This window comes from Plectropomus leopardus, chromosome 10, assembly GCF_026936395.1.
Source record: "Plectropomus leopardus strain MGB_pleo_1.0 chromosome 10, ASM2693639v1, whole genome shotgun sequence".
NCBI lineage: Eukaryota > Metazoa > Chordata > Actinopteri > Perciformes > Serranidae > Plectropomus > Plectropomus leopardus.
In genome coordinates, this window is record NC_142185.1 from 33,821,092 (window position 1) to 33,848,374 (window position 27,283).

The 27,283-nt window shown below is 40.1% G+C and overlaps 1 protein-coding gene across 2 annotated transcripts; it reads right to left on the reverse strand.

The window, feature by feature from the left end:
• Positions 1-271: 271 nt before the first annotated feature.
• rif1 (replication timing regulatory factor 1) lies at positions 272-26,462 on the reverse strand. Of its 2 annotated transcripts, none has more exons than XM_088083683.1 (36): positions 26,254-26,462; positions 25,722-25,770; positions 23,737-23,873; positions 23,580-23,658; positions 22,748-22,844; positions 22,531-22,661; positions 22,318-22,412; positions 22,049-22,238; positions 21,406-21,498; positions 20,668-20,806; positions 20,429-20,580; positions 18,775-18,889; positions 18,492-18,668; positions 17,833-17,943; positions 16,934-16,996; positions 16,133-16,233; positions 15,194-15,280; positions 15,025-15,098; positions 13,973-14,153; positions 12,847-12,954; positions 12,576-12,725; positions 11,702-11,801; positions 11,325-11,614; positions 11,040-11,242; positions 10,470-10,563; positions 10,237-10,368; positions 9,240-9,382; positions 9,049-9,138; positions 8,907-8,961; positions 3,226-6,519; positions 3,016-3,144; positions 2,810-2,896; positions 2,385-2,500; positions 2,120-2,270; positions 1,873-1,999; positions 272-1,127 (listed from the first exon to the last, which is right to left on the reverse strand). In XM_088083683.1, exons 3-36 carry the CDS (start codon positions 23,850-23,852, stop codon positions 847-849), a joined length of 7,551 nt encoding a protein of 2,516 aa, XP_087939809.1. In that variant the 5' UTR covers positions 23,853-23,873; positions 25,722-25,770; positions 26,254-26,462; the 3' UTR covers positions 272-846. The 2 variants fall into 2 exon arrangements, with proteins under 2 accessions (XP_087939809.1, XP_042350186.2); XM_042494252.2 differs by having other exon boundaries at positions 3,226-6,510; positions 26,254-26,461.
• Between the last annotated feature and the right edge of the window lie 821 nt (positions 26,463-27,283).

Here is a 27,283-nt window from a genome sequence, read left to right on the forward strand (position 1 = left end):
GTATTTTTTGGTCTCTGTTTAGATAGACTTGACTACAACACTGCTTATAAACTGTACCTTTGGAAGATACAAAGCTATAGCCCATATTATTGTTACACACACAAGATATTGTTTTTATATACACAAGAAGTTCCCTCAAGGCCTTCTTGAGATATCGTGTTCACAAGAATGGGACGTATGTACGGACAGATGGACAACCCAAAAACAGAACGCCTCAGGCCACAGTTATAGCTGGCACAGAGGCAGAAAGTTTCTAATTGAACTTCAAAAATTCATTAAAAGTTCTGCCTTTTATTGAGGAATTTAAAACCACATCAAGTGTAGACTGTCCACTACCATCTATAGTCAGGATTTTAAAAAAATGCAATAAGATGTTAAAAGTAAAGGACAGAAAAGGCTTACAAACTAAAAAATACTACAAAATATACAAGAGCACTGATGAGTGGGATTGTAAACATAAAAACAGGCACATGGGGAAATTTAAACGACATTAGAGAAAGCATATGTACAAAACTGAACAGGAAGTGGAGAGAATTATATTTCTTCTACATCTGTAGTCAAACATCAGTCCTTTATTAGTCGATATAGGAGAGTAGGAAAATACCGTCCATGTCAAGACTACAACTATTAAAATTGTCTTTTCACACAGTTTAGAAAGTGTGACTGTGCTTCCCTTTGAGTGTTTCTTAAAATCATTTTAACTAGCCAACAGTTGAAGCTACAGATGACCAAAAGTGCTGCGAGTATTTATTAAAAACACCTGAAGCAAAGAAAAATGAGCTGAGGTCTTTTAATGTGCATTTTAACACCTGTGTATCCGTCTGATCCATCAGGAGCGTCGTCTCTTCAGGGTTTTCCGTCCGTCTGGCAGAGACGTGTCTGCAGCTCGACGACCACCTGCCTCATCATGCCTCCCAACTGATCGTGCATCTGAAGCAGCTGCTGCGGGGAGCAGTAACCGAGCTCCTGTGGCGTCATCCTGCAGCTGAGGGCCTCCAGCTCTGACGGCAGCGCCTCCGGGTGCAGCGCTCCTTCAGCTCTCCGCTCTGCGGCTGGCGTCTGATTCCCGGTGACGTCTTGCTCCGTCCTCCCATCTGCAGGAACGGGCTCGTCCATCAGCGCTGTTGCTGCAAATACAAAGATGACGCTTAATAATAATAATAATAATAATAATAATAAAAATAATAATAAATTTGTAGAGTGCTTTTCAAGCAAAACCACAATGTGCCGTCAAAACCTAAAAGCAACAATAATGAAATGTATGCATACACCTACATATACACATAAGGACATGCATATATGTATGCATACTTACATATATACATATCTGCCAATGCATACACACGCACAAGATGACTCAATTAGAAGAAATAATAACAATAAGTAAGTGAAATAAAACAGTAAAATAATGTATATCTATCAACTATTAGGAAAAGCATTACTTTTACAAACTTTAAGAAGATAGTTAGCTTAGCATAAAGACTGGAAACAACGGGAAATGGCCAGCAAAATCCTCCAAAAAAACCCCCAAAAAAACAAATTGGTGGCTTTAAACTTTAACCACCTTTAACCTTTAAACTGTTTCTGCTTGTGTTTTTAGTCTCTATGCTAAGTTAACCGTCTCTGGCTTCATGCAATTACCAATGAGTGACGTATTGATCTTTTCATCTAACACTCTGCAAGTAAGCAAAATATCAGCATTAAGCTGTCGCAGCATTGGACATCAATTTTGTCATCTTTTAAAACAAAACAAAACAAAACAAAACAAAACAAAACAAAACAAAACAAAACAAAACAAAACAAAACAAAACAAAACAAAACAAAACAAAACAAAAAAAGCTGCGAGCCTCCTTAAATAGAGATTTTACACACCTAGAGTCTCTCCTGAGGTCTTATCCTCCTCATCCTGGTTTTGAGGAGCACTGCTGTCCTCCAGTTCGGAGGTCATCATCTCCGTTTCATCAAAACTCTTTAACTCGTCACCACCCCGTCCTTTACGCTACAAGAGAATCGTCGACATGTCAAGTACAAAAAGTGTCATGAAGTTCAACCTTTATGTATTTCTGTAAAATGCATGTGGTAGTTTGCATCTGTGCAGCCCTCTATCCCTCCAGCATACCTGCTGTTCATAGATTTTTAGTGCCTTTTTGACATTGGAGACCTTTGGGGAGCGAATTGGCAAAGTCTTGATTTCACTGGGAGTCAGAGCGCTGAGGTCACCGACCGTTTTGATGTTTCTGGCTCGAACAAGCTGTCCAAACCCACGAGACCTGTGACGAAAATCAACCGCAGTAACATTTAAATTCATCAAATAAGACAAGACTTTTTAAATCTGACTCATTGTGCAAAGTATTTTTCTTTTCTAAACTCCGTGCTGTACTCACCACATGTTGGAGGATATCTGAGGCAGCACAGCCTCTACAGGTGTAGAGCAGCCGACCAGGGCGGGGAAGATACAGTCTCTGGGGACAGGACGCGGCTCCTGGCTCATTTCCGAAATCTGAGGAGAAGAAAAAAAAGAGTCACATCTACAATTAGGACTATTATCCTTTTACTGTGAATCAAAAGCTGCACTATGTTGCTGCCTCTATGTTAAAAAAAACTGTGTCGACGCAACTCAAAGGCTCTGAATTCAAAACTACGAACTATGTGTCGCTCTCTCAGGAAAACAGTTTCATTAACTCGAGATATTATTCTTATCTCTGGAAAACGGCCGCTTAGGGCTTCCATAGAAACCAAAGCAGATCCATAAAGAGAGCGATCACTGGAGTTGTGGGCAGAAGGGCTGATTCTTCAGTTGTGTGCGTACCAGGCATTTCTTGGAGCTCTTGTAACCTGGACTGTGCAGATTTCTGGGACTCAGGATCAGTAGACCTTTTGTAGGAGTTGTGACATACTAAAGAAAGGAAAAAAAAAGATGTTAGTTAGATCAGTCAGACCATTTTCCAAAGAGAAAGTTTGGTTCATGTTAATCAGAAATAAGGTAATCAAGGTCATCGATGGCCTCAGTCGTACCTTCGGCTGTGGGATACTGCTAACTTTGGATCTTCTGGGGGAGCTGGTTCTGACAGCAGGGCTGCGACGATCAATATCGTCTGCTGTTTCCTGATGTTGGATTGGATCAGCAAAGGATACACGTCTGGACTGCAAAGTTCAAAGGAGATAAACACTTTTAGAGGGAACTTGGGTACCCAAAAAGCAAATTAAAATGAGGTGCTTACTTACTTTGACAAGAGGTGAGGGCGTCTCCTCCTCAAGTGGTCTCTTCAAGCCCTTCTTCAGAATACTGGTTGATGGAGATGCTGAAGGAGACCAGGTACCCTTGGTCCTGCCACTGCTGGGGCTTTGGCCGACATCTGTGGCCATTACTGCCTCCAAGTCCTTCTGCTTTACCGGAGAATCTGCAAAAGCGTCTTTGCTTGTTGGTTCTGATGACACTGAAGCATCAGCCAGAGCAGAATCCAAATTTTGGACAACAGCACTTTCAGTGTTGGCGGTCTGAGTTTCGTCTTCGTTTTGACACTCCGCAACAAGGGTTTTGTCGTCTTTATCACTCTCCTTTAGAGGTGAAGCGTCATCCTCGGCGATGGCCTCTGTATGCTGATTTGTCAACTCCCCTTCGTTGGAGGCAGATTGTTCTTCCTCCTTCCTGAGATCATCTTTGACGATTGGACACTCCATGTGGTCTTGTTCAAAGGAGGTACTGTGACCGCCTTCAGCTGCGTCCTCTACTGGTTCCACCAGATGTTCTTGGTGATCTGAATCTGAATCGTTTAGTTTTTCTGAAACACTGTCACCAGCCATCTCTTCAGCTTTCTCCTCTGATGACTCTGAAACCTGAAGTTTCTCTGTTGTCTCATCAGGAGGCACCAGTGCGTCCTCAACAGATAAAGACAAGTCAGAGGGCAACTTTTCCTGAATCTGCTCTGTACTGACTGCATCTGATCCAAGCATTTCAGCAGATGCCATGTCCCCAGTGTCACTTTTCTGACAAGAGGTATTCTCAATGTTTGAGTCTTTTTGTGTTTGCTCCTTGCGAGGCGAGTCAATGAGCGACTCGTTCATCTTCAAGTTGTCAGTTTTATCTACAACAGCATCAGCTTCTACCTCCATTGGTGATTCTTCATTGCTTTGCGCCTCAGTTTTGCCTGAAACTTGGAGCGATTCAGAATCTTGCAAATCTTGAGTTTCCTGTGAATCCTCTAAATCTTTTTCTATGCTTTGAGAATCTATCTTTTGAGAAGAGTCAGAATCATCCTTTGCTATATTTTTATTAATTTTGCCTTCTTTAGAGTCAACTGTGAGAGGACTTGGAAGAGACGCTCGAGGTTTCCTCCCTCTTTTTTTGGGCACAGAGGGGCTTTCTTTGGCCTCCGAGGATTCAGACTCTGAGGACTCTAAACTGGCCCCTAACACTTGAGAAGATCTTCGTCTCGAGTATCTGCCTCTACCTTGAGAGGACTCTGTTGTTCCTGCAGTATCTAATGATTGAGAACTCTCTGGGGTTTGGCTTTGACTTGACTTTGACAAATCTTCTTGTGCCCTGCTCCTTCTGGTCCTACCTCCAACTTTAGCCTCCTCCTGACTATCAGTTGTCAAGGCTGCCTGCGAATTAGACCTGGTCTTTCCTAATGAATCCTTATTTGTACTTTTATCTTCAGACTCTGCTGTTTCAGATAATGCCTTGCTTCTTCTGGATCTACGCCGAGACTGTCCATCAGAAGACGAGGGTGTGATCACTTGAGAGTCCTCTTGACTAAGGTTGTCATCTGTGTCTTCACTTGTCTTGAGTTTGTTTTTTACCTCTGATTCATTCAACAACTTTTTTGTCATGCTGGATCTATCTTGGGACTCGTTCATTGGAGGGGAAGCAGCTATCGGAGAATGTTTTTTTTCCTTGTCGGTCATTTCTAAAAACTCAACCTCTTGGGATTGGTCACCTTTTTGAGGAGAAGAGACAATATGAGAAACTTCCTTAACCTCATCAGCATCTTTTTCAGCCTGATCTACAATATCAAACTCCTGGGATTTGCTGTCCGTCTGATGGGAAGGAGTGATCACCTGAGAATCTTCCTTCAGTTTATCAGCGTCTTTGTCAGCCTGTTTTACAATCTCAGACTCTTGGGATTTGCTACCTGTTTGAGGGGAAAGAGTGATCATTTGAGAATCTTCATTCGGTTTATCAGCATCTTTGCTGGCCTGTTTTACAATCTCAAACTCTTGGGACTTGCCACCAGTTTGAGAGGAGGAAGCAATCACCTGAGAATCTTTCTTTGGCTTATCATCCTTATCGGCCTCATATGTGGTAGTTTGGCTGGACTCCATCTTTTCAGGCGAAACCTTTTTCTTCATTCCAGCCTCCTCCAATGATGCTCTGCTCTGCCGTCTCTGCCTACCCTGTGACTGGCTTTCGTGATCAGATTGAGTACCTGACTGTGATTCAGTTTGGCTGGACTCGTTCTCTCTGGTGCTTCTCCTTCTGGGTTCAGGTTTCTCGAGAAAGTCTTGTGAATTGCTGTACAGTCTGATCTTCTTGTGCGCCCTACCCCGAGAGTTGGTTTGGCTCGACTCGCTCCGAGCCCTCGTTCGTACTCTGCTGTTCTCCTCCTCAGCAGCCAGCTTACTTCTCGTGTTTGGTCTGGTTTGTGATGAGTTTAAAGAATCACTTTTAGGTTCCCCTCCAGATCGTCTCCTTTTCAACACTTTATATTTGTCTTCCCGTTCATCTGCGTCCTCTCCAGGCAGCAGATGCTTGACTCGCGGGCGTCCAGGCCGCCTGCGTTCACCTGAAGAAGTCTGGGTACCAGAGGATTGAGAATCATCCAGACTCTGCTCAAATTCCTCTTCCTCACTTGAAGGTTTAATTTCCTCTAATGAGGACATTGTTGGACTTTCCTTGGCCTCTAATTCAGTCTGTGTGTCCGGGATAATGTCCTCGTCCTCTGTTGGGTCACTGGGAAGTCTCTCAGTCAGCCTTACTGGCTCACTTTTTATCCCAGAGTCTTTTGGTCTTACAGGAGACTCAATGGCATTTTGCACAGGACACTGTGAGTCTCTTTTTCGTGTCTGAGAGGACTGTGAATCCTGAGAATTCGGATGAGTGGATGTCCGGGAAGCCCGGGAAGATGACCTCTTGTTGGTTTTAGAGCGTTCTTGACTACTGGAGGTCTTTACGAGGGGACCTGTGAATGTGGACGCACTGCTGGGGCTGGCAGGCTTTCTGTCAGCATACTTCTCCAGGGTGATAAAGGACTGACGGCGACTGTTTGGTTTCTGGGGAGTCCCTGACACCAAATCTGAGGAGCCAGAGATGTTAGGACTCGGGCCTTCTTTAGACTGCATTTCTGAGTCTCCTGCTCTGTCATCATCCTCCATAGAAACATCTGCTGACTCAGTGATCATCTCTTCCTGCTTGTTATTTTCTGGCAGGTTCTCGGCTGCTTCTGGACTGGCATAGTCTTGAGTCTCTTTTGTTAGAACTTCTGAGTCTCCGTCTTTTTCCAAGTTTTTCTGGGGAACCTGAGAGAAACCAAATGCAAGTTACTACATCTGTCTGCAAATATATAAAAAAAGTTGTCATAAAGCATTTGTTTTTGCCCTGATCTAACTATGAACGTGCATGCATTTTCAACTCCTTGAAAACATGCGAAGTTTAAACTAATTTCAGTTCTGTGTGTGAAAGAGTACACCATAAATATAACGTATTGGCGCTTCATTGACTATGTTTACATGGAAACTTATATTTCATTTATTTGTGTACAACTATACTCTAAATTGGAATATGGGTCATGTAAACAGCATTTTCAGATTACAATGTGGAATATGCCTGTATTATTTGGTTTTTAGGAGCATCGTTTGGACATGTGTAAAGCACAATTAGGAATCTAAGAATCCGCGGTTTGCGACACACAGCCTATTATCAATTTACATTCAGCCCTTTGAACCGTCATTCATGCATCATACACAAACAAAAGTTTGCAAGGTGTAAAAATGCATGCACAAAAAACCCCACACATTTCTAATATTTTAAAGGCATGGAAGAGAAGGAGAAAAGTAACATATGATGGATCTCTGCATCTGTTTTGTGTGGACTGTGGAGTATTATTACATGAACTGGATCACATGGGGTTGTTAACAGTTTGGCACTGATTTATGTGGATTCAAATTTAATCCATGTATTGTGTCTTGTAATCAGGGCTGCATTTATTTTCTGTATTTTATTTTCTTTGTTGCTGGGGGGGATATATATCTCAAAGCGCTGGTTGTGGGAGGTTCTATCTTGCTTTGCCTGATGATATTTTTGTATTGTGCTGTTGTATGATGGGGAGTTACATGCAATATCTTTTTAAGAAGTAAGCTGGAGTGAAGGAGGGAGGCTGTGTTCACACGGTCAAACAAGTCCACCACCAGGGGAAAACTTTGAAAAAATCCTGGCATAAGCGACTCCAGCTGTTCCACTGTTTCATATTTTGACATGATAATTGACATGTTAGGGCACGTTAATCGGAGTATGTGCAGCTGCATGTGAACGGGTATTAGTGGATAATTCAGCTGCCTGTCACACCAGTGTGTGGTGTTGCGTGCTGTACAGTACATTCATTGAGTTTAAAAAAGAGAGGAGCGTGTATATTTATGATGGTATGACAGTGTAAAACATCACTGTCATACCATCATAAATACACAGGGTAGCATTTCTTCATACCCTGGTGTACCGTAATAACACCTAATGTAAGTACGTCAGTAGGAGTATTGGCTTTACTGCAAAAAGTGCAAAAAAATTTAATATTTTGTTCATGTAAACATAGTCACTGTTTTTTTTCAGGATTATTTTACACTAAACCCCCACAAAGCGTCATTGTTGATCATTTATTGTTTTTTCATGAACTGTAAGAGCAAATGTGAGCAACTGCAACTGATTACAAAAGTTGAGTAACATGACTAACACCCCCCATCTGTGTCTCATGGGGACGTATCCTGCCCAGCTGTAAGGAGACTTTGGTGCAGACCCAAAACGTACTGGAAAGATTACACATCTGGGCTGGGACTGCTCAGGATCCCCCAGGAAGATTAGCAAGAAAAGAATCTGAGACCATGCTTTGCCTGCTGCCACCCCCACCAGGGCCCGACTAACTGCTGGAAATTAATAGATGATCTGATTTCTGTTTTGTTTTTTTGTTTTTTTTTAAATATTTTGCCAATTTTGGGGGGCAATTTTCCTGGATTGAAGTGTCACACTCAAAGTTATTGTTTTTGTAATTGTGTTGAAGTATTATCATTTTGTGTTTTATATTGCTTGCTTTGGAAATGTATATTTGGATTTTTGCTCGATGTCTGTCTGTTACTTATGTTGTTGCCTGTCTTGGTCAGTAAACTAATTAGTCAGTATGATATTTTTTTAATGATTATAAGTTAATTTCTTTTTTTAGCAAATAGTAAAATTTATTGACAGTGCTTAGTTTAACGACCTTTACCACAACAGGAAATGCCAAATCCCTGGTTCGGAAGAGCATCTTTTTTTTTAAAAAAAAAAAAAACTTTTTCAAGAAGCAAGTGCATAAACCGTAACATTGCACAGCATTACATGACTGGTCCATTAATGCAAATAAATAAATAAATAAAAATACAGAAAAAATAATAAAGAAAAGAAAACGAGATTTTAAAACTCAAGGCTTTTTTTTCTGGTTAAATAAAGGTAAAATATATAAAATAAAAATACTGTGTCACTAAAACTCCAAAACACATGGTTTTTGTAAGCTAGAAAGTGCTCCAAGTAACAATGTATGAGGGGATTTGTTTTATTCGTTCTCTCATTGTCCGAATGAAAAACAGGACAAACACAGCTCACACTGGAGTGCCCTGGCAGTGCTGATTTGTGTGTGTGATGGGGAATATGTGTGTTTCATTACCTCACCAGGAGCTTCGGTGGTAACCTTGTCAGCTTGTTCAGTTGCCAAATTGTCCCTGTGGAGAAAAAAAAGCATTTTTATTATGTGAATGTTGTGTTTTTATGGGAGAGCAGGGATTTGTCTTGACTGTGGTAGAACTTACAGAGAGTCCTCTTGGCTCTGTGTGTACTGGGTGAAAACTGTAGTATCCAGAGAAGCATCAAGGTTGTTGTACATGGCAGGAATGTCAACTCTGTGTGCGAAAAAAACATTAGCTGACTGACAATATGGACTCTTTAAAATGGGTTTTATAAGCACCACTGATGGACAAACAGACAAAAGAATTAATCTGACCTTTTTGTCCTTTTCACCTCCTTCTGGTGCTCCGTCAGGACACGCTCCTTCGTCTCAGGAGGAATGAAGACAAAGTCGATAGAGGCCTCTTCCTCCAGCACTCCTCTACGAGGAGGTTTCGGAGAACCAAAGTCCAGCTTTGTCTGTTGAAGGGAAGACGACAGAAACCGGTTGTACATGAGAAGCAATTAAAAACACCCCAAAAAAACTCAGTCTGAGGAAAAATGGAGTAGCTGTTCTTGCATAATCACAATACGTTTTCTTTTACTGCAGAACGGGAGATTTTCCATCTTACTTAAACATTATATAAAAAAGCTTTAACATCTTTTGAAGCAATAAAAAAAATATATATATATTGTTCGCGGTGATAAAACAGCTGGCAAAGCACCTGGAAAAGAAAATCACTGTGCTCCTTAAACAAATGTATGTTTTTCCACAACAGAAATACGTCATTATTTCCCCAAAATGAGGTCTATGTGTGGTGGTAGCTGATGAGGGAGAAGGCGAGAGGGGGCATATCAGAAAGATATGATAGGTCTCCTCTCTGATTTCTGAGGTTTTTGCAGGTCTTTGAACACAGCACAGGAGGAATTCTGGGTTTTATTTTTTTCCTCAGCAGCAGTTTGTTGAGTTCGGGTCACAGTATGGAGAATAAAACTGTTCGATCGACACACTTAAGACTTCTTTTTTATTAGTCTGCTGTTGTTTTTATTGGGTTGCTGGTTGACCATTTTTTTTTGTCTATTTGTTTTTATTAATATTTTGTTGTATTTTTCTGTAAAATGTGACTTTAGGATGGTTTGATGGTTTGTTTGTTTGTTTTTTTCTTCTTTTTTGTTTTTTTTGTTGTTTTTATTTTTGGGGGCGGGGGGATCTTTAAGTAAATATTTAATTGTGTGCAAACTAAACTACACTTAAGTGAACTTAACAACCATTTTCTATATGTTTATTAGCATTGATACATCCCAAATAAAACCTGTTCTGGTTTTTAACTTACAGAAACTGGCTTGGAGGTCTTTGTGGAGCTCCTGTCCTTCAGCTCTGCAGCTTTTCCCAGCAGTGAGTCCCTCTTCCCCGCAGAGGACACCGGCATGCCGCTGAGCTTTGTCTCTAGCTGGGAACTCTCGCCCTGAAGACGCAACAAAATCAGACGTAAATAACAAAAACGAGACCAGAGAGAGCGGCGAATGTGGCTCCGATCACGACACTAAAAAGGTAAAAGTAACTCACGGAGTACTGTCCACTGAGCTCGTCAGCAACGCTGACGACCTCGAAGCCAGGGAGAATGATCGGGGTCTTCTGCTTCACGTGGCTCAATATCGGTCTGTGGAAATGAAATGGCAACAATGAGAATGCTGTGATTTCCTCTGTTGTTTGGTCATCAAACGAAATACTTCTTTTACTACTTAATTTCTTTCAAAAACCTTGGGAAGAAGGCAATGTGCAATTTAAAAACAACCTAAAAAACAAAAACAAAACAAACAAGGAAATTACCTGAATAGAAAGCTTCAAAATAACAATTCAATATCATTTTAAATATGCAATACTGATAAATAAACATAAATTTCATTTCTTCTTTTGTTTTTAAACAATATACTTTCTAATTATACTTAATTTTGCAATTTGAGGGACATTTTTTGCCATGATGTCATTGCCTTTTCCCCGTGTTTTCAAAAGACATCAAACCAATCTGCTTTGATTCAAAGGTTAAAATACTTGTGAAAGACGCCTGAAAGCTGCACCAGAAAAGTGATGTCTCTCCAGATTTCAAAGGGTTTGAACACGACTGAAGCTCTTTACCTGATCTCTTCGGGGTAAGTGAGGCTGACTGCGTTGGCGAAGGTGGCGTTCCAGAAGTGGGTGACTGATGTGCGGAGCTGCTTGCTCTTGTGAGGAAACACCACACAGAGGAGCGGCGAGAGCAGAGCCAGCAGCTCGCTGTCGTACGCCAGAGTGGAGCGAGTCTGCAGGCAGCCGAGGACGTCGCCGAGAAGCTTCTCCAACTGAAAAAAAACATACAATTATCACTTAAAATCCTTAAAAATACTTAAAAAAAACTGCATTCTCATTGGACAAACAACATACCTTTCCCAGAAGCTGTGAGGAGAATTTGGGCGGCTCGCTGGCTGCGTGTTTGTAGAAGAGGGTGAGAGGCTGAATCAGAGACGTCAGAGCTTCCTTGACGGTGTTGGCGAGAGCGAAGTTGGCGAAGAGAGCGGACAGGATGGAGAGCAGAGACAGTCCTGTGGCTTCAGAGGACGCCTCCGCAGCCTCCAGATAAACCTGGAGACACTGCAGCAGCAGGGACTGGAAGGTGGACAGATTCCCAAGAACCTTGTTCCTCTTTTTCATCCAGTTTACCGGCGTGTGAGGAGCTGGAAGAGACCGGAGTGAAAAAAGATTAAAAACTGCATTTAATCAAAGTGTGAAGACTGAAATGAGGTAAACTGAAGTTTTCTTACATTTCAGCTTCTGCTGAAACTGAGGAGTGTACGGCGAGAAGTCCACACACTCGACCATGACCTGGAGGATACTGGCCACAGCGTTTAATGTTGAGGGAACCTGTAAAATCAGACAGAATTAAAATGTTAAAGCAGGTGCTCAAAACAAATTAAAATAAAAACTTTTACTATTTTTAAAAGCAACTATCATGTTTTATTCAGATATATTTTAAAGACCCCACATTCTCTGAAACTCACCGATATAAATACTTCTTATTGGTTATTTTTCATTACTTTGTAATTAGTTTTTTTATGTTATTTAAAAAAATTCAGAACAGGATTTGAATTGAATATTAAAATTTAACTTAGAGACTGCTGGTTATTTATGATGGAAGGGGTTATGCAAAAAGGGAGATGCATTTCAAATATTTTTTTAAGCACTGGGGAGGGACCTGCCTTCTTATTTTTGGCTTTAGGGGAGGAGAAAACAACAAATCACAGCCAGAAACTGTAAAAACAGAAATTATTGTTGGTTTTCCACATTACTGACTGTTCTTGAACACATCTTGTTTATATTACTGCTGATTTAAAATAAAAAATGAGATTCAGGTTTTTTTCCTCTTTGAAAATGTTTGTGATTTTTTTATTTTTTGTATTTTTTTTTCGTTCTAAATTTTTGGTGATTTTTTTCCCTTTCTTTTGTTTTCTTTAAATCTACGCAGCTATACCTTAAATTCTTTCTTTATTCTTAAAATCATGAAGTGTTTATTTTTTAGATTAGCAGAGTAATTCATATTTTATACTTTATATATATATAAATATTTGAGTTTTTAGATGTTAACATCCTCGTGGTTATCGTTGCTTTACCCCGTCAGTTTTCTTCTCCTCCACTCACCATTAGAGCATCGTTCTCGATAGCAGCCGTCATCTTTGCACAGAGCTCCTCGCAGCAGATGTTCTCCTCAGCTGTGACCACCAGCGCAGAGCAGCGGGCGAACACTTTGTACAGCTTCGACCACGAGGACAGCATCGACTTCTGGGCCGCCTGAACAAAATACAGAATCAGACCAATGAGTCAAAGAGGAAAAAGGTGTTTCGTGTCCTTAAAGGGCGATCGGCGGTTGAAAGTTTGATGCCGTGTGGTTAAAATGAAAAGGTGAAGCGACCTGCTGTAGCGGGGAGCCGTGCAGCAGGTGAGTGATGGGGAACAACAGGGCAGAGTGCACGGCGCTGAAGTTGTGCTCCAGAGCGTCACCTTGGTTGACTTCATTAGTCTGTAAGAAAAGAGTGATTGAAAATGTTAAATTCACTTAGTGCTCTGCTGGCATGCTCACTGAACGCAGCTGTCGGAGGAAACATCACTCTGCAGCTGCACAAAATCAGAAGCTGCTTCCTGCAGTTTTATTCTGTCTGCACCACAAAGGGCTGGTGAAATGTAATGTTTTTGCCAAATTCAGTTTATTATTGATGAAACTTCTTTTTGATCATGGTATGCATATTTCAGTTACAGATTACAGTATATATTTACTGTAAATAATTATAACGGATGAAAATAAACTTAAGTGTTAAATAAAGTGGGGAAAACAGCGATCCACCCAATAAATTTCCATGACTTTTCAATGACTTTCAGGCAAATTTCAAAAACTATACATTCTCCAAAAATGACCGTCAATACTTCTCATCAGTTCCTTTCCATTTTTTTCTTCAGAAAATTTGGCAACTTTTAAAGATAAAATAATATAAAATATTTATTTTTTCAAAGTATGTAAGATTTGGAGGGAATGTTTTTTTCTCCTTTAAAAAAAAAAATTCTCAATTTTATTTATTCAAAAAAAGAAAACTGGTGAGGGGTACCTCAGAAAAAAAGTATTTATTTTTCCTTTAAAATCACCAAATATTAATTCACTGACAAGAAATCAGGTGAAAAGCAAGATTTAGGTAAACTGAGGGGAAAAGGCCTTTTTTGCCCCTCAGCAGCTCCTCTCACTGTGCTTTTTGACTGTGTTGATACCAAAAATGTAAACTTGTTCTAATATTTTGTTAATGCTTTTTTTGGGTATTTTATTCTCTGTATTTCCTCCAAAAATATTTTGCCAAATTTTCCATGCAAGGCTGCCCTTATCACCACAAAATTCTCTTTTATAACTCGGACATCAGTTGTTGCTCACGGTTCATTTCGCACTTAAAAAAATGCGCTGATCACTCAAACCAAACTTGATGATTGGCCTGAGTAAGACTAAAATGAAAATTAAATCTTCGAATATTCAACAACTCTCCCACATCTCCGCCCACCTGTGTGATGGTGTCTGTGAGCGGGCTGACCATCGCGCTCCACATCCTCCACAGCTGCTCTTTGTTCTGCACGGACGCAGCGCTGCGTCTGATGGCGCCCAGCACCGCCTCCCCAAACGCCAGAGGGGACGTGGGGCCCGACAGACCGCAGCTCACCAGCGTCTGAAGACACTGAAAAAACCTGCAGACAGAAAGACATCGATGACGCTGTTTTAGGATTTAAGGTAATATGGAGATTATGAAACACGTTCATGAATTCATATAATTCAGACGCATAAAAAACTGTTTTATACAAAGATGCATTAAGCTGGTTATTATTTCTCATGAGTAAAAAAACACATATTGGTGGATTAAAGGAATTCTTGACCATCTGTATATCAGTTACTAATCTTCTGTTAACTAATTATGAAATTGTATTTTTGTACTTACAGCCCCATCTGTGCTGATTATTCTTTGTGCTCTTAATGTTCTTATTCATTTTGGTAATGTCATAAAAGGCGTGGGGGAGGGGCTACATGGGTCTCTGATATTTTATTTTTATTCTGTAATTTTTTAAATTTGGGAAACATTTTGTGCTTAAGATTGAAAAGTGCTACATTAATAAAGATTGTTATAATATTATTTGGTGACTGAAATATTCCTTAAACTCAAATTTAACCTGCAGTTTACAGTTTTACAACCAGATGGCGTAAAACAATAATCAATGACAACAAAACTGCCGAGGTTAGGTTATGTTTTAGTACTGAGTATTAAAAATCACTAAATCTAAAAACACAATAATCATACATCCAAAAGTGTTCATTCACTGTACATTTGTCGTCTTAATTTATTTTATCTTTTGTTACTGTTGTTTTTTAACTCTGAAGGCAACCTTTAGTGTTTTGAAATGTGCCTACAAATAAAATTATAAGTATTTAATTATAAGTATTATCATTATTATTATCAAGTCTTTCTTGCTTTGTCCTGGAGAGACTAAACCAAACTCCAGCTGTGAGAACAGATTCAGCCGCCATCTTACGCCAATAAATGAACAATAATAAGCATGAGAGCACCTCTCGTCCTCGATGTAGGCTGGCAGCACGCTGCTGTTGTAGAGGAGGAGAATGAGGAACAGAGCCGGCGTTCCCTGAGAAATGAAACACAAAGTTTCCTCTTTACATTCGTTTCTCCTTTAATACTGAATGTGAATTTGTGCTCGACAGTGATGGAAGAAACACTCACGTTCAGCACATCCATCTTGCCCACTTGATAGGAGGCGGAGCCAAGAACTCTTTGGGGAATCCCTTTCACTGTGGCCTCAAACAGAATCTGAGGGGAGACATTTAACAGTTGAAGGGAGCAGAAATATTTGGCTTTTAGCCATTTCAACTTCGAAATAACGGCAAAATAACCAAAAAATATAAAGATAATCAAATCAGTAGGTTTAAAGCTGCCAGAAAAGAAACTAAAACTGTTAACTATGAGAAGTTTTCACCAAAAACGGACCGTCCAAAACTGTTCAAACAAAATAAAATTGTGCTTAGAAAAAGTTTTTTTTTTGTTTAGTAAAACATTGTTTTTTGGTCTCTGGAGGTCTAGTGTGCAGGATTTAGGGGGATATATTGGCGACATGGAATAAAATATAATAATAATATAACATATCCATAAGGGGAGATGGTCTTCATTTATGGAAATCTCCATGTTTCTACAGAAGCCCTGAATGGACAAAACAAACACTGGCTCCAGTTACGGCCACTTAAGTCAGAAAAACACAGATTTTTTACTGCTTTATTTCACTGTTTTTACACTTTCAAATGACTTGGTCCATATTTATTTTGAGGAGTCGTCCGTGGATAATTCAGCTTAGAAAACATTCAAACCAGCACAAACTCCAGCTGGTTAAAATCTGCAATCCTCACAGTTAATAAATCAATAAATCTCCCTAAATTTTACACACTGCTCCTTTAAATAGAAGCTAAAAAAACAAAATTACCTCTGAGAGGCAGGTTTTCAAAAGGCTTCAGGTTTTCAAAAGGCTATTTCATTTTTATTATTTAATACTGCCTTTGAGTGATGTGTTTAAAAGACCTTTGATAAAGTGTGCATGATTTTTGGAGACTCACTTTTGTGCGTGGACCTGCAAAATGAGGCAGACTTAAAGGTTTTTGATCTCTATCTTACCAGGACTTTGTCTGCAGGCAAAGCTTCTGAGGTGACGATGCTCTGCAGAGCCTGGAGCATCAGTGTGAGCACTTCCCCTCCCTGCCGGTCCTTCTTACTGCCTGCTCACACACACGCGCACGCACGCACGCACACACACACACATGCACACACACACAGACGAAATTAAACTCATCAAGAAGCAGAATATCAAATGCAAATAAAAACATCTTTTCTTGAGAGATGAAAATGTGAGTTTATAGAAGCGAGTCATCATCGGGGACGAGCCCCTCAGTGTTTCACTCTCTTCACAGCGTTCAGACCACGAGGATCTGACCGCTCCGACTTAAACTGATGTGACAGTGAGAGTGGGCCGGGCAGGAGACGAGGACGAGGTCTCAGCGGTCCTCACTCACATGACAGAGCCCAGACCCAATCAGAGTGCTCTATGTGGAGCTACGAGGTGAGAACCACAACTGTAAGATCCCCACGCAGCTGAGCAGCAGCCACAACAGCTCACACACTTCTTTATTTACACCATCGCTCAAAACAGCAGGAATATCACTGTTTAAATGTTACCGGTCACTTTCATTTTAAGTGTAATCAATGATCGACTTTTATTGTGGTGATAAAAATGCCAAAAGCAAACCAATAAGCAAAACAAATAAAAGTGCTGCAAATGTCTTTAAAATCTGATGGATTTTTACTCGTATCACAGTTCAGTCTTAACACTGTTTCTCCTTCCTGTGAGCTTACAGTGAGTCATTTGCATTTCTCTCCATAACACATGACGTCACGGCGACTGAAGATACAAGTACTCACCAGACTCTATAGTTAAGTTGACAAAGCGGACGAGACTCGTCCAAATGACGGCCAAAAGCGAATCTGCCGGAGGAGGAAAAGAGACTTTGTTACTCTGCGTGCACTCAGGACGGCAGGTTTTGGGTTCAAGATTTAAAGACAGGAAACATGAGAGCACGTGTTTCAGCAACGTGATTTATACGCAGCCGATCAGCTATCAGCTGTAAACATACGTGGTTTGGAAAGTGGCTACGAGTCATGACCTTTCCTTTACATTCATCACCCTGCAGAGCTGCCACAGACATACTTTCCATGTTATTAGGTACCTCTAATAACACGGCCCCACCAGCGAAGCCCCCTGCGATGTCAAACCGCAGGCTGGATTTTGTGCTGAACTCCCACTAAGAAATGAAGTTGCTGCAGAGAGCCAACAACAACAGTCGTTTGATTCTCCTGCATCAGCTCACTGACTCCCAACGCTCGTCCCCTTAAAGATGTTTTTTCATTTATTTATTTAGTGTCGTCAAGAAACTCTTAGACCAAGTCAAAGAATATAAGTTGTCAAGAAAAGCTGTTTCCATATTTGGGAAGTCTGAGCATTTACACAAGCACGACCTCCCGCAGTTTCTACGGAGCTCTTGGCAATAACAGCGGCTTAATTCAACTCAGGCAACGCTGACTGACATTCTGCCAAACGCTGAGAGGAGGAGGTGGAGAAGGTATTAGAAAACTATACAAAACTGCTTTAATCGTACCAAGAGTGTAGTACTATAGCTTTCTGTAATCAACAGTAAAAAAACTGTCATGAACGCACCCAATAAAAAATAATAAAAATAATGAATTAAAAAAAAGGAAACAACTGAAAAAAGAGTCAGCACGAAATTTCAATCAACTCAGTCCGGTAAAACGGTCACGTTTACCTGGAGCGTCTTTGCCGATGTTGATGAATCCGTCTCTGACACCGGACGTGAGCGCGGCGCCGTGTTTAGTGAAGGAGGAAGCGCCGCAGAGCAGCGGGTGCTTCAGGGGCTCTGCAAAGAGACGAGCATCTGGAGTAAGCATCATGACCGTCTTTCCTTTCGTGGTCTTCTCTTTGTTCATTTTTTGTTTTGTTTTAATTACTTTCTGGGGTGTGACAAAAAAAACAACTGTACTTTGTATTTTATATATCTAAAATACTGGTTCCCAATTATTTATTTTTTTAAATGGTTAATACGGAAAACTTGTAATTAAACTGCATTTTTTTTAAATGTATAGACAAAACATTATGCACACTGCTGTTTTTATTTTATTCAGTCTGACACTCTGTGTTTTAACATCATTATTTCCCCCAATGAATGCAAAGTTTGTTTCACAGCTCTATCAAACACATTGTGTGCATTTTCCTCTTCATACATTTAAAATATTTTAAATTGTCTACACCCATGTTTGCCTGCTGGCCGTCGTCTTCCTCATGTTTCTTTGTGCATTGCTGTTTCTTGTTATGTCACTAACACCAGCTGCTGATAAACGGATTAGCGTGAAAGTGCAAATGTATAAGCAGCTGTTTCACGTGTAAAAATGTGGCTCTGACTCTCACCGAGACTCAGGATGAGTTTGTTCTTTGCTGCTGTGGCGATGACCTCTGGCCCCAGAAAATAGTGGAGCAGCATCTCCAGGCCGAGCAGCTGGATGGAGGGGAAGGCGGAGGGGACGTGCGTGCTGGAGTTCAGGCTCATCCTCATCGAACTGTTGGGACTGTTGAAGCCTGGATTTCCTGTCAGAGAAGGACACACAATGTCTCCATCAATGTCCTCTCTCACTGTGATGCAGCTGCAGTATTTGCGTGAAACAGGTCCCAGGAGGTAGATGTATAAACGTACCAGTCTTGGGCGTGCTGGGTGTAACAGCTCCATTTTGACCGCCAGCTCTTGAGGGGGTGCTCGGGACTGATGAGGAGTCTGGACCGATGGTGGACTGGAGCAGAGGAACAGAAACCTGCAGAGAAACAAATACTGTTCACTCACACCACAAAGTTTCAGTCTGCAGGACATCACAGTGAAAAACTCATGAGGTAAAACCTCAGATTAGGGCTTGGCAATATGTTATTAAAATAATATTACAATATGTTTAGGCTATGTCACAATACACAATATATTATCTATAGATCTATATATATATATATATATAAAACAATAACTACTGCCAGTAGTACTGTTAGAATAAAGTTTGATATAAAGTACTGTTATAATACAATCCACTGAAGCAGAACACACGTTGCTTTTATTTTGAAGGACCTAGGTGGTCTCAGGTCGAAAGTGTTGATATTTTTGTTGTCATCATAAGCATCCTGGTGTGTGCTGAAACGTTACCCTGCACTGGCTGGCACCCAAGAGGCACACCTGCGCAGAGGGTTTTTTAAGGTTTTTTTAAGTTTGATGTTAACATTAGCAGAAAGTTAAACTATTAACACTGTGTAGAAACAAAAGGATTTATTCACTGTGAGTGGCAAAAAATTAATTAACAGCTCTCCAGTTCATATGTTAACAGTATTTGCAAGGCGCAATGGCGCTCTGCGGTTGCAAAATGTGACTAAATAGTCACAGTCAGGAGCTCTGCAAAAGCCCTGCTTTTTGTGAGTGTGTCTAAAACAGAGAGCTGCAAGAGAGAGTGAGAGAACCAAAATGGCCAAGCGGTTCTCATGCTGGTGAACAAAAAAAATAAGGAATATTGCCACAAGGTTGTGTGCCTCTGCACACCGGTCAAGTTTCTCTTACAGTTTACATCCATGTCTGTGAAAAACACAAACGCTTCACACACATCTGCCCTCCAGCAGCACAGATCAATCAGCAGTTTCAAGATGAGTGTCACCAACACAACATCTGACTAAATGTCTCCCTTCTGTTCCTGAAATATGTCATCAAGTAACGGCCAGAAAAGTGCTTTTGCAGGACATGATGATGTCACTGCTGACCTTTGACCTCTTGGCTATAAAATGTCAGAACTACATTATTACGTCCTATTAGGCATTAGTGTGAAATCTGAGTGTATGAATTATTGAGTTATGGACAAAAACATATTTTATGAGGTCACTGTGACCTTGACCTTTAAACACTGAATTCTAATCATCTCACTGATGAGTCCAAGTTGACATTTGTGTCAAACTTTTAGAAATTCCTTCGAGGTGTTCTTGAGATATAACTTTTACAACAATGAGACAAACGCAAGGTCACCGTGGCCTTGACCTTTGACCACCAAAATCTCATCAGTTCCTCCTTGAGTGCCAATGAGTGTTTGTGCTAAATTTAAAGAAATTCCCTCGAAGCATTCTTGAGACGTCGCATTCAAAACAATGGACAGACGGGCATCCAGAGGACATAATGTCTCCATCTATTGCCAGTGTGGAGGCACAAAAACACGCGACAATTTCTACTGTATCGCCCACCTCTACCTACAGATAACAAACATGATGTGGGAGCTGAGTCGTGTTTTCGGTGGTGCAGACCGGCTGCGGCAGGTGAAAGAGGCGTGTCTAACCTGATCAAAGTTGGGTGACAGGTTGGGCCCGAGCTGGACCACCAGGTACCACCAGACCTCCACCTTGGTGAGCAGCAGCGCCTCCGTCCTGACGTTGATGGAGGTGAGCGGCTGCATCAGGAGCTTCATGCGTTTGGCACTGCTAAGGATGTCTGCAGGAGTCACAGGTGAGATATTAAGAAATCATACCATGGAGGCTTTACACGGCTAAATCCAAGAGCTCAGAGCCGGGGGCTCACCGGGATTGAGGGCAAAGTTTTCGATGAGGCTCTTCCAGGCGATGAAGGCGATCTTCTTGATGGTGGGAGAGGAGCTGCGGAAACCGAGCTCCTCCAGATGCAGCAAAGAGTTGATGAAAGGACCTCCTCTGTGTAGTAGCTGTGCAGGAAAAAATACATTTTAAATCTTTCTTAAAAAGTAACATCCACCTGAGAACTGACAGACTTACTCCATCTAAAAATACACATCTGTGGTAATTTTATAAGTAAACTCCTCCACATGGGGCAAAAAGTAAAAATTCACCCTCAAATAGGGACAAATGAGACAAATACCTGATGAGCAGATTGACAGAAAATTTATCTCCAACTATTTTATTCATATCACATGGTCTGGAGCACAAACATACAACAGATGAATCAATTTATTATTTTTGTTAGAGCAGAAATCCTGAGAATTATCTGCCTCCAGCCTTTAAATTATTAACTATGATGGCAGATAATTAATCAAATAAATAAAGAGACATGAAGAGGTCATATTACTCTGGGAAACTGGGACGGACATTTTCTTGATTTTTCTTTTTTTTTTTAAACACAAGTGCCTCACAAAACAAAACTACCTCCAGGTACAGATAAAGTCACTTACCTACCTCCCTCCCAAAACTTCACTTTTCTTTATGCACGTTACTCATTTGCTCTTCGGTCATCCATTCATCAACTAATATTTCAGAGATAACGCATGCAGAGATGTTTGCGCTTTACCTTCCCAAGAAGTTTGACGAATAAAGGCCACAGCTTCAGGACGTTGGTCTCATTCTTGGACATGAAAAGCTTCTGGAGCTCTGGGATCAGTTTCTGTGAAGAAAAGACAAATGTTGTATTATGTTAAAAGTTTGGTAGTATTTAATTATAAAAAAAAAAAGCTGCAGTAAAGTAACTTGAAAATTATCACAGATACTCTCGAGGACCCTCAAGAATATTTTTCATTTTTAAATAAAATTTTTCAAATCTGCCAGTGAAGAAACAAAAGGGTATTTTTATTATTTTAGCGAGCAAAAGAACAAGAAAGTAATGACAGATTTATGTATTTCAACAAATGAAAAACAGAAGAGAACATTTTCCATTTAAACCTTCGTGGCCATTTGCGTATAGATCGCTGATTTTAAGACGTGTGCGTGAACGCATCGTGAAGTCCCTGTTAGAGTGGGAGTCAAAATCTGTAATAAACTATAATAAAGAGTTTTAACTCAAGGCTCTAAATGCTAAATATTTTTGATACTACATTTTTAATATTTTCGAGGTATTGTATCCCAGGTAAAAAAGAAATCCAGTATTATGACATCACTAGAACAAACAGCAACAAAAAACACACGAAATGCTGTTAGTGCCACACGCAGAAACTCACGGAGGACATCATGGGTTCGATGATAGCGGCCACCTCCATCTGTTTTTCCAGGAGGAGAGGCATGCCCATCTCCAGGGCCGCTGCGGCCCGAAGACGCACCTTAGAGGCGGAGTGGACCACCAGCGGGATGATGAGCTTCGCCCAGCGCAGCGCTCCTTCACCCATCTGGGCGGGAACCTGCTCCAGCAACCTGCGAGCACCGAGAGCCATCAGACCCAGCTCACGGTCATCACAATACAGACATAAATTTAAAAAAACTGCTCCGTTACCTGATGACAACGTTCAAGGCCTCGTGCTCCATCACCACTGACTGGATGTCCTCTCTGCTCCACACGCTCTCCAGTGTTCCCAGTATGGACGACACCTGAGTGAAGCAACGATCAATACACCTGCAGCAGAGCGCCACCCTTCGCCCCTGAAATAACCCCCCCCGCTCGTTTTCACTCATATTCCTCTGGATTTAAGCCTCCGCCGTCGCTCACCTTTTTGCCGACCACGTCCGGAGGAAAGCTCTGTTTGGAGATGACCCATAATGCTCTGGTGCACGTGTTCTTATCTGTCGACTTCACCACGAGGGAGCAAAGTGCTGAGAGTATCTCTGCTGCAAACGTTTCTGGAAAACAAACAAAAAAAGAGATTTAATGCGATTCCCAAAGAATTAAATCCCGTCTGAAGCATAAAATACGTAAATGAACTCACCGGACACTCCAGAGACGACGTGAGAATGGTAAACACAAAACCCCAGAGCTTGTAAGGCGGCTTGGCTCAGCTCTGCATTCGGACTGGAGATGTGAGCCTGGAAATAACACGAGACGAGAGCAGAATAATGTATCAAAGATACCGAGAGCTTTCAAACCTTTGAAATCTGAGCGCGTTGGTTGGATTTCTTGCAGAAACACGGGGAGAAGGCAACGAGCAAAAAACATGCCCCGAAAAAAAGTGTAAAAAAAAGTAAAAAAGAAAATAACGTGAAAGCAAGCCATAAAAAAGAAGCAAAAAACAGCATATACAAACAGGAAAATAACCTAGCAACATAATTTTTAAAAATAAAATTATTAGAATTAAATATAGCTTCTGGAAATTTTTCCAATTACAAAAACAATACCTGAATACCAAAAAAGAAGAAAACAAAAACAAACAAGTAAATTCATTTTCAAAAAAAAGTGCTGAACATATAGATTTTTTTTCCTCCAACATTACTTTAAATGTAAAATTATTACAATTAAATATAGCTTTCTGGATATTTTCCCCATTACAAGAATATTAGCTGAAAAAAAGTTAACATCAAGTTAAAATAAAGTAAGAAAATAATAGAAAACAATTCAAACAATTTAAAATATTAAATTATTAGAATTAAATTCAGTTTTCTTGACATTTTTTCCCCATTTTTGGATACTTTTCAAATAAAGCTCCCCTCGTTTTGCATCTGAATGCAGCACAAGAAAACTGATGTCAATCCGGGTTTCATGGTTTCTGTTAATATGGGAGATTAAAATGCTTTATTTGTTTTGATGATGTGCAAAAGACTCACCAGGATGGCTTTACCCAAACGAGAAAAGTGCTTTTCAACTGCAGGAAGAAACTGTCGGCCTTCCTCTCCACTGAGGCGACTGGAGGGGAGAAGAAAATCATTATTCTCGTATTCCAGCTGGAATTCGGACGCTCAAAGAGAAGCACTGGTAACGTACTTTGCGATGGTGAGGTAGGCGTCTGTCTGCTCGGGCTGTCCAGCGGCGCTGTCCTCCAGAGACTCGAGTAGAGGAAGAAAGCTGGAGCCGCTCGGAGGCTCCGCCGTCGCCATCATTATTACTCACCTCCTCGAGGCCTTAAAAACAGAGAGAAGGACGGATCTGACCGAGTGACAAACGAGGCTTCAAGTTGACTAAAAATGAAAATCGCTTAAAACTGAAACTGTTTGTTTTCATGAGGTGAACATGTTCGTACTTCTAAAATCTTATTTCCAAACAATGTTAAAATTATATGACCACAGCAGAAAAAAGATGTCATGTGGGATAACATCGATGAATTCTCAAAATATGATCAAATCAAAGAAATACATAAAGGGAGACAGTAACTGATATTTAGAGTCAGAGAACAAAACCTGCACAAATCACACAGAAATCTAATTAGGAAAAATCAATTAGACTAAAATGTTAAGAAAAGACCACAAACCTCCAAAAATCCTTCACCAGAGTCTAATTTGATGTTTGTCAACAGTAACAGGACTGCAGTAGCACAGATTGCAAAGAGTGCTGGAATCAATATTATGGAATGATTATTTTGATTAAAGTCCATCTTTGCAGGGACAGACCATAATTAAATTCTCTTCATAAATAAGTTAAATTTGTTATTGTACCAAAGTAAACTAGCAGCTAATTTGCACACATTCTAGTGATAATAATAACCCTTTAATAATAACTGTTTTGCACACTTTTCTTTCTTAATTTTTAGGATAATTTTGTCTGTGTTCATGCATATGGAAAAAAAATTGGCTAGATTGTGTATTTTTGGTTAATCTTTGAATGTCCAGCTCAGCTCCCACAATAACTCTAAAATACACAGTGGAGACAAAATGATTACATTCATACTGTTATGTCCAAAAAAGGCTCCACTGATTCTCATTCAAAGTGCAATTTTTGATCCCACAGCCATCAAAGCGGAAAACCATGACTTGCAAATTTGACTATTTTCTACCTAATGATGTCATTTTTTGCCATATTTGGCATATGGAGAAAATACATGCCTTTTCTATTAGTTGCACTGTCACAATCAATGTTGCAGCAAATCACTGACATATCCCAGACTGTGATTTAAAAAATTGAAAATAATTCAGTTTGTGGGGTTTTTCATCTAAAAACATAGTGGCATCATGACAAAAACCTGGCATTTAGAGGGCTAAATAAAAAAAGACTAATAATAATAATAAACATTATTTTTATAGCACTTTTCATACAACAAATGCAGCCCAGTGTGCTTTACACCAAGAAATTACATGCACCAAGTGCTTCACATGAAAAGACCTAGAAGACATATAGACAAAATAAATCCTGCATGTAAAAATAAGATAAGATCAAAATAGAGTACGTAGAATGCATCTTCACATGGATAAAAACCACCTGATAATAGCAGTAAAAGTAAGATAGAAATTATTATAAAAATAGCACGCACAGAATGCACAACGTACGATTGAAAATAAAACCCACTGAAATAATATCAATAAAAAATAAAGCTAAAACTTAATGAATATTTTCTACTTGTGATTAGGACTAATGTTGGTTTAAAAAAATATACTAAAGGAAAGCAGGAAATTATTTTAATGCATTACATCTTTAAAGCTTGACTTTGAAAAGCACATTTTGTGTTCAGAGCGATACGAGTGTGTGTAATATTAAAGCTCTGAACATTTATAATAATAATAATAACAATAATAACAGTAACATAATAGATTAAACAAAGAAATATATATATACAAACAATGTTTGATGCATTCCCAATATCATCACTTATATATTTGTAAATGATAAACGGTTTGGCCAGTATTTGCTAATTTTGCAAACTCATACCAGTCAGTGTTTTGCATGAGCTCTTCTGAGACATCATGACATCCTGAGCAGGGACACAGGGACACAGAGACACACAGACAGACACAGACACACGCATGCTCAAAACTCACCTCAGTGAGATTTATATCGAGCTGCGTTCACCCTCCACTGTATCCAGAGCTGTAAACAAGAGACACATGGGGACAAAAGGTTAGGACTGTTCAAATGTGTGTGGACACATGTTTAGTGGACGCTACCAGATAGAGGCCAGCAGTCCCAGTTAGCAGACAGACACCCAGAGGAACCAAATCTGGTCTGTCAGCTGCTGTAAATAACACTTAACGAGCAGCACATATTGATTTCTGGTGCGTAAATACTCGAGGACACAGTCGCAGGACGCATCTTTGTTAGGAGACATTAGCGAGCAGCCTGCTAATGATAACTAGCTTTAACGAGTTAGCTAGCAGGCTGCGTGCTCGTGTCCGCAGCTGGAGGAGCTTCGTGCGGGGAAAAAGTGCGCTAACTCCGGGGAGACACCGACTCACGTCCCCGCTCACCTGTCCTGCTTTATTTAGACTCACCGCCACGGACATAAACAAAGCTAGCGGACAAAAAATTACACTTTAGAGACAAAACACACACACACACACACTGACGGCTCACCTCTGAGTTCAGGACGAAACGCAGGAAACAGGAACGACACACACACACCATCAAAACCAGTAAAACCACCGCCGTCCAGCTCACTGTGTGCCGTTTATAACTATGTTCTCCAGAGGTTTATGATGAAATATTTTAGCTTCCTTCTTCTCTAGCGCTGTTGTTGCCCCGCGAAATTGCTGGCGCCAAACTGGCACGCCGACGTACAAAATTTCCTTTGACCTGACTACGTCACATCCTGTCCCGCCCCTTTTACCTAATAAGGAAAACAGCCAGCTGACAAGGTTAATACAACAGAAATATTAGAACAGCAGCAACAGGCATAATAAAAACAATTATAATAAAAATAACAATATTAATAAAATACATTTTAAAAAATTATAATAACGGACTGTGCTAGTTTGTTAGAGATGGGGGTGTTTTTCATTTTTATATCATGATCCTCCCTGCAGCTCCAACTATTTTTGGCTGTGATAAACTGTGAAATTGTGGAGATTTTTTAAAAAGAAAATATCCCTTTAAACCTCACTTGTGGTTTTGCTGGTGCTATATATTATAAATAAACACAAAATATAACTTTTTAGAGTTTAATCTCCCTCCCAAAATAAACACACTCTCTCTCTACACTCTCTCGACACTCTATCAGCATAGTAATGATAATAACAATAATAACAATGATAATCAATATTATTATTATAATACAAGGCAATAGAGTGCTTTATAGGAGACATAAAATGCATTAAGGTAAGGCATTAATCCCACCACTGTCACTTTTACCTTATAATTTTGACTTTAGTTGCTCTTGGTATGTGAAAAGTCTAATAAAGGTTTGTCCCATACAGTTGAAGTATAATTTAAAATTGACCATAAAAAAGGCAAAAGTAGTAAATATCTGAGATATTTTCCTTTCAGACTCCATGCAATAAGACCTAAAGATTCAATATAAATTTTAATTAATAAAGAGGCTAGTTCTATGAAGATTTAAAAAAAATAACTTGCACGGGCAGCGGATTATGAGGCACAGATACACAAG

Excerpts from the sequence above, each read along its gene's own strand:
- rif1 (XM_088083683.1), bottom strand. The coding sequence starts at position 23,852 with ATGATGGCGACGGCGGAGCCTCCGAGCGGCTCCAGCTTTCTTCCTCTA. Across the intron at positions 22,413-22,530 it reads CGGACGTGGTCGGCAAAAAG|GTGTCGTCCATACTGGGAAC; the intron begins GTGAGCGACGGC and ends TGCTTCACTCAG. Across the intron at positions 3,145-3,225 it reads CGCCCTCACCTCTTGTCAAA|TCCAGACGTGTATCCTTTGC; the intron begins GTAAGTAAGCAC and ends TGAACTTTGCAG.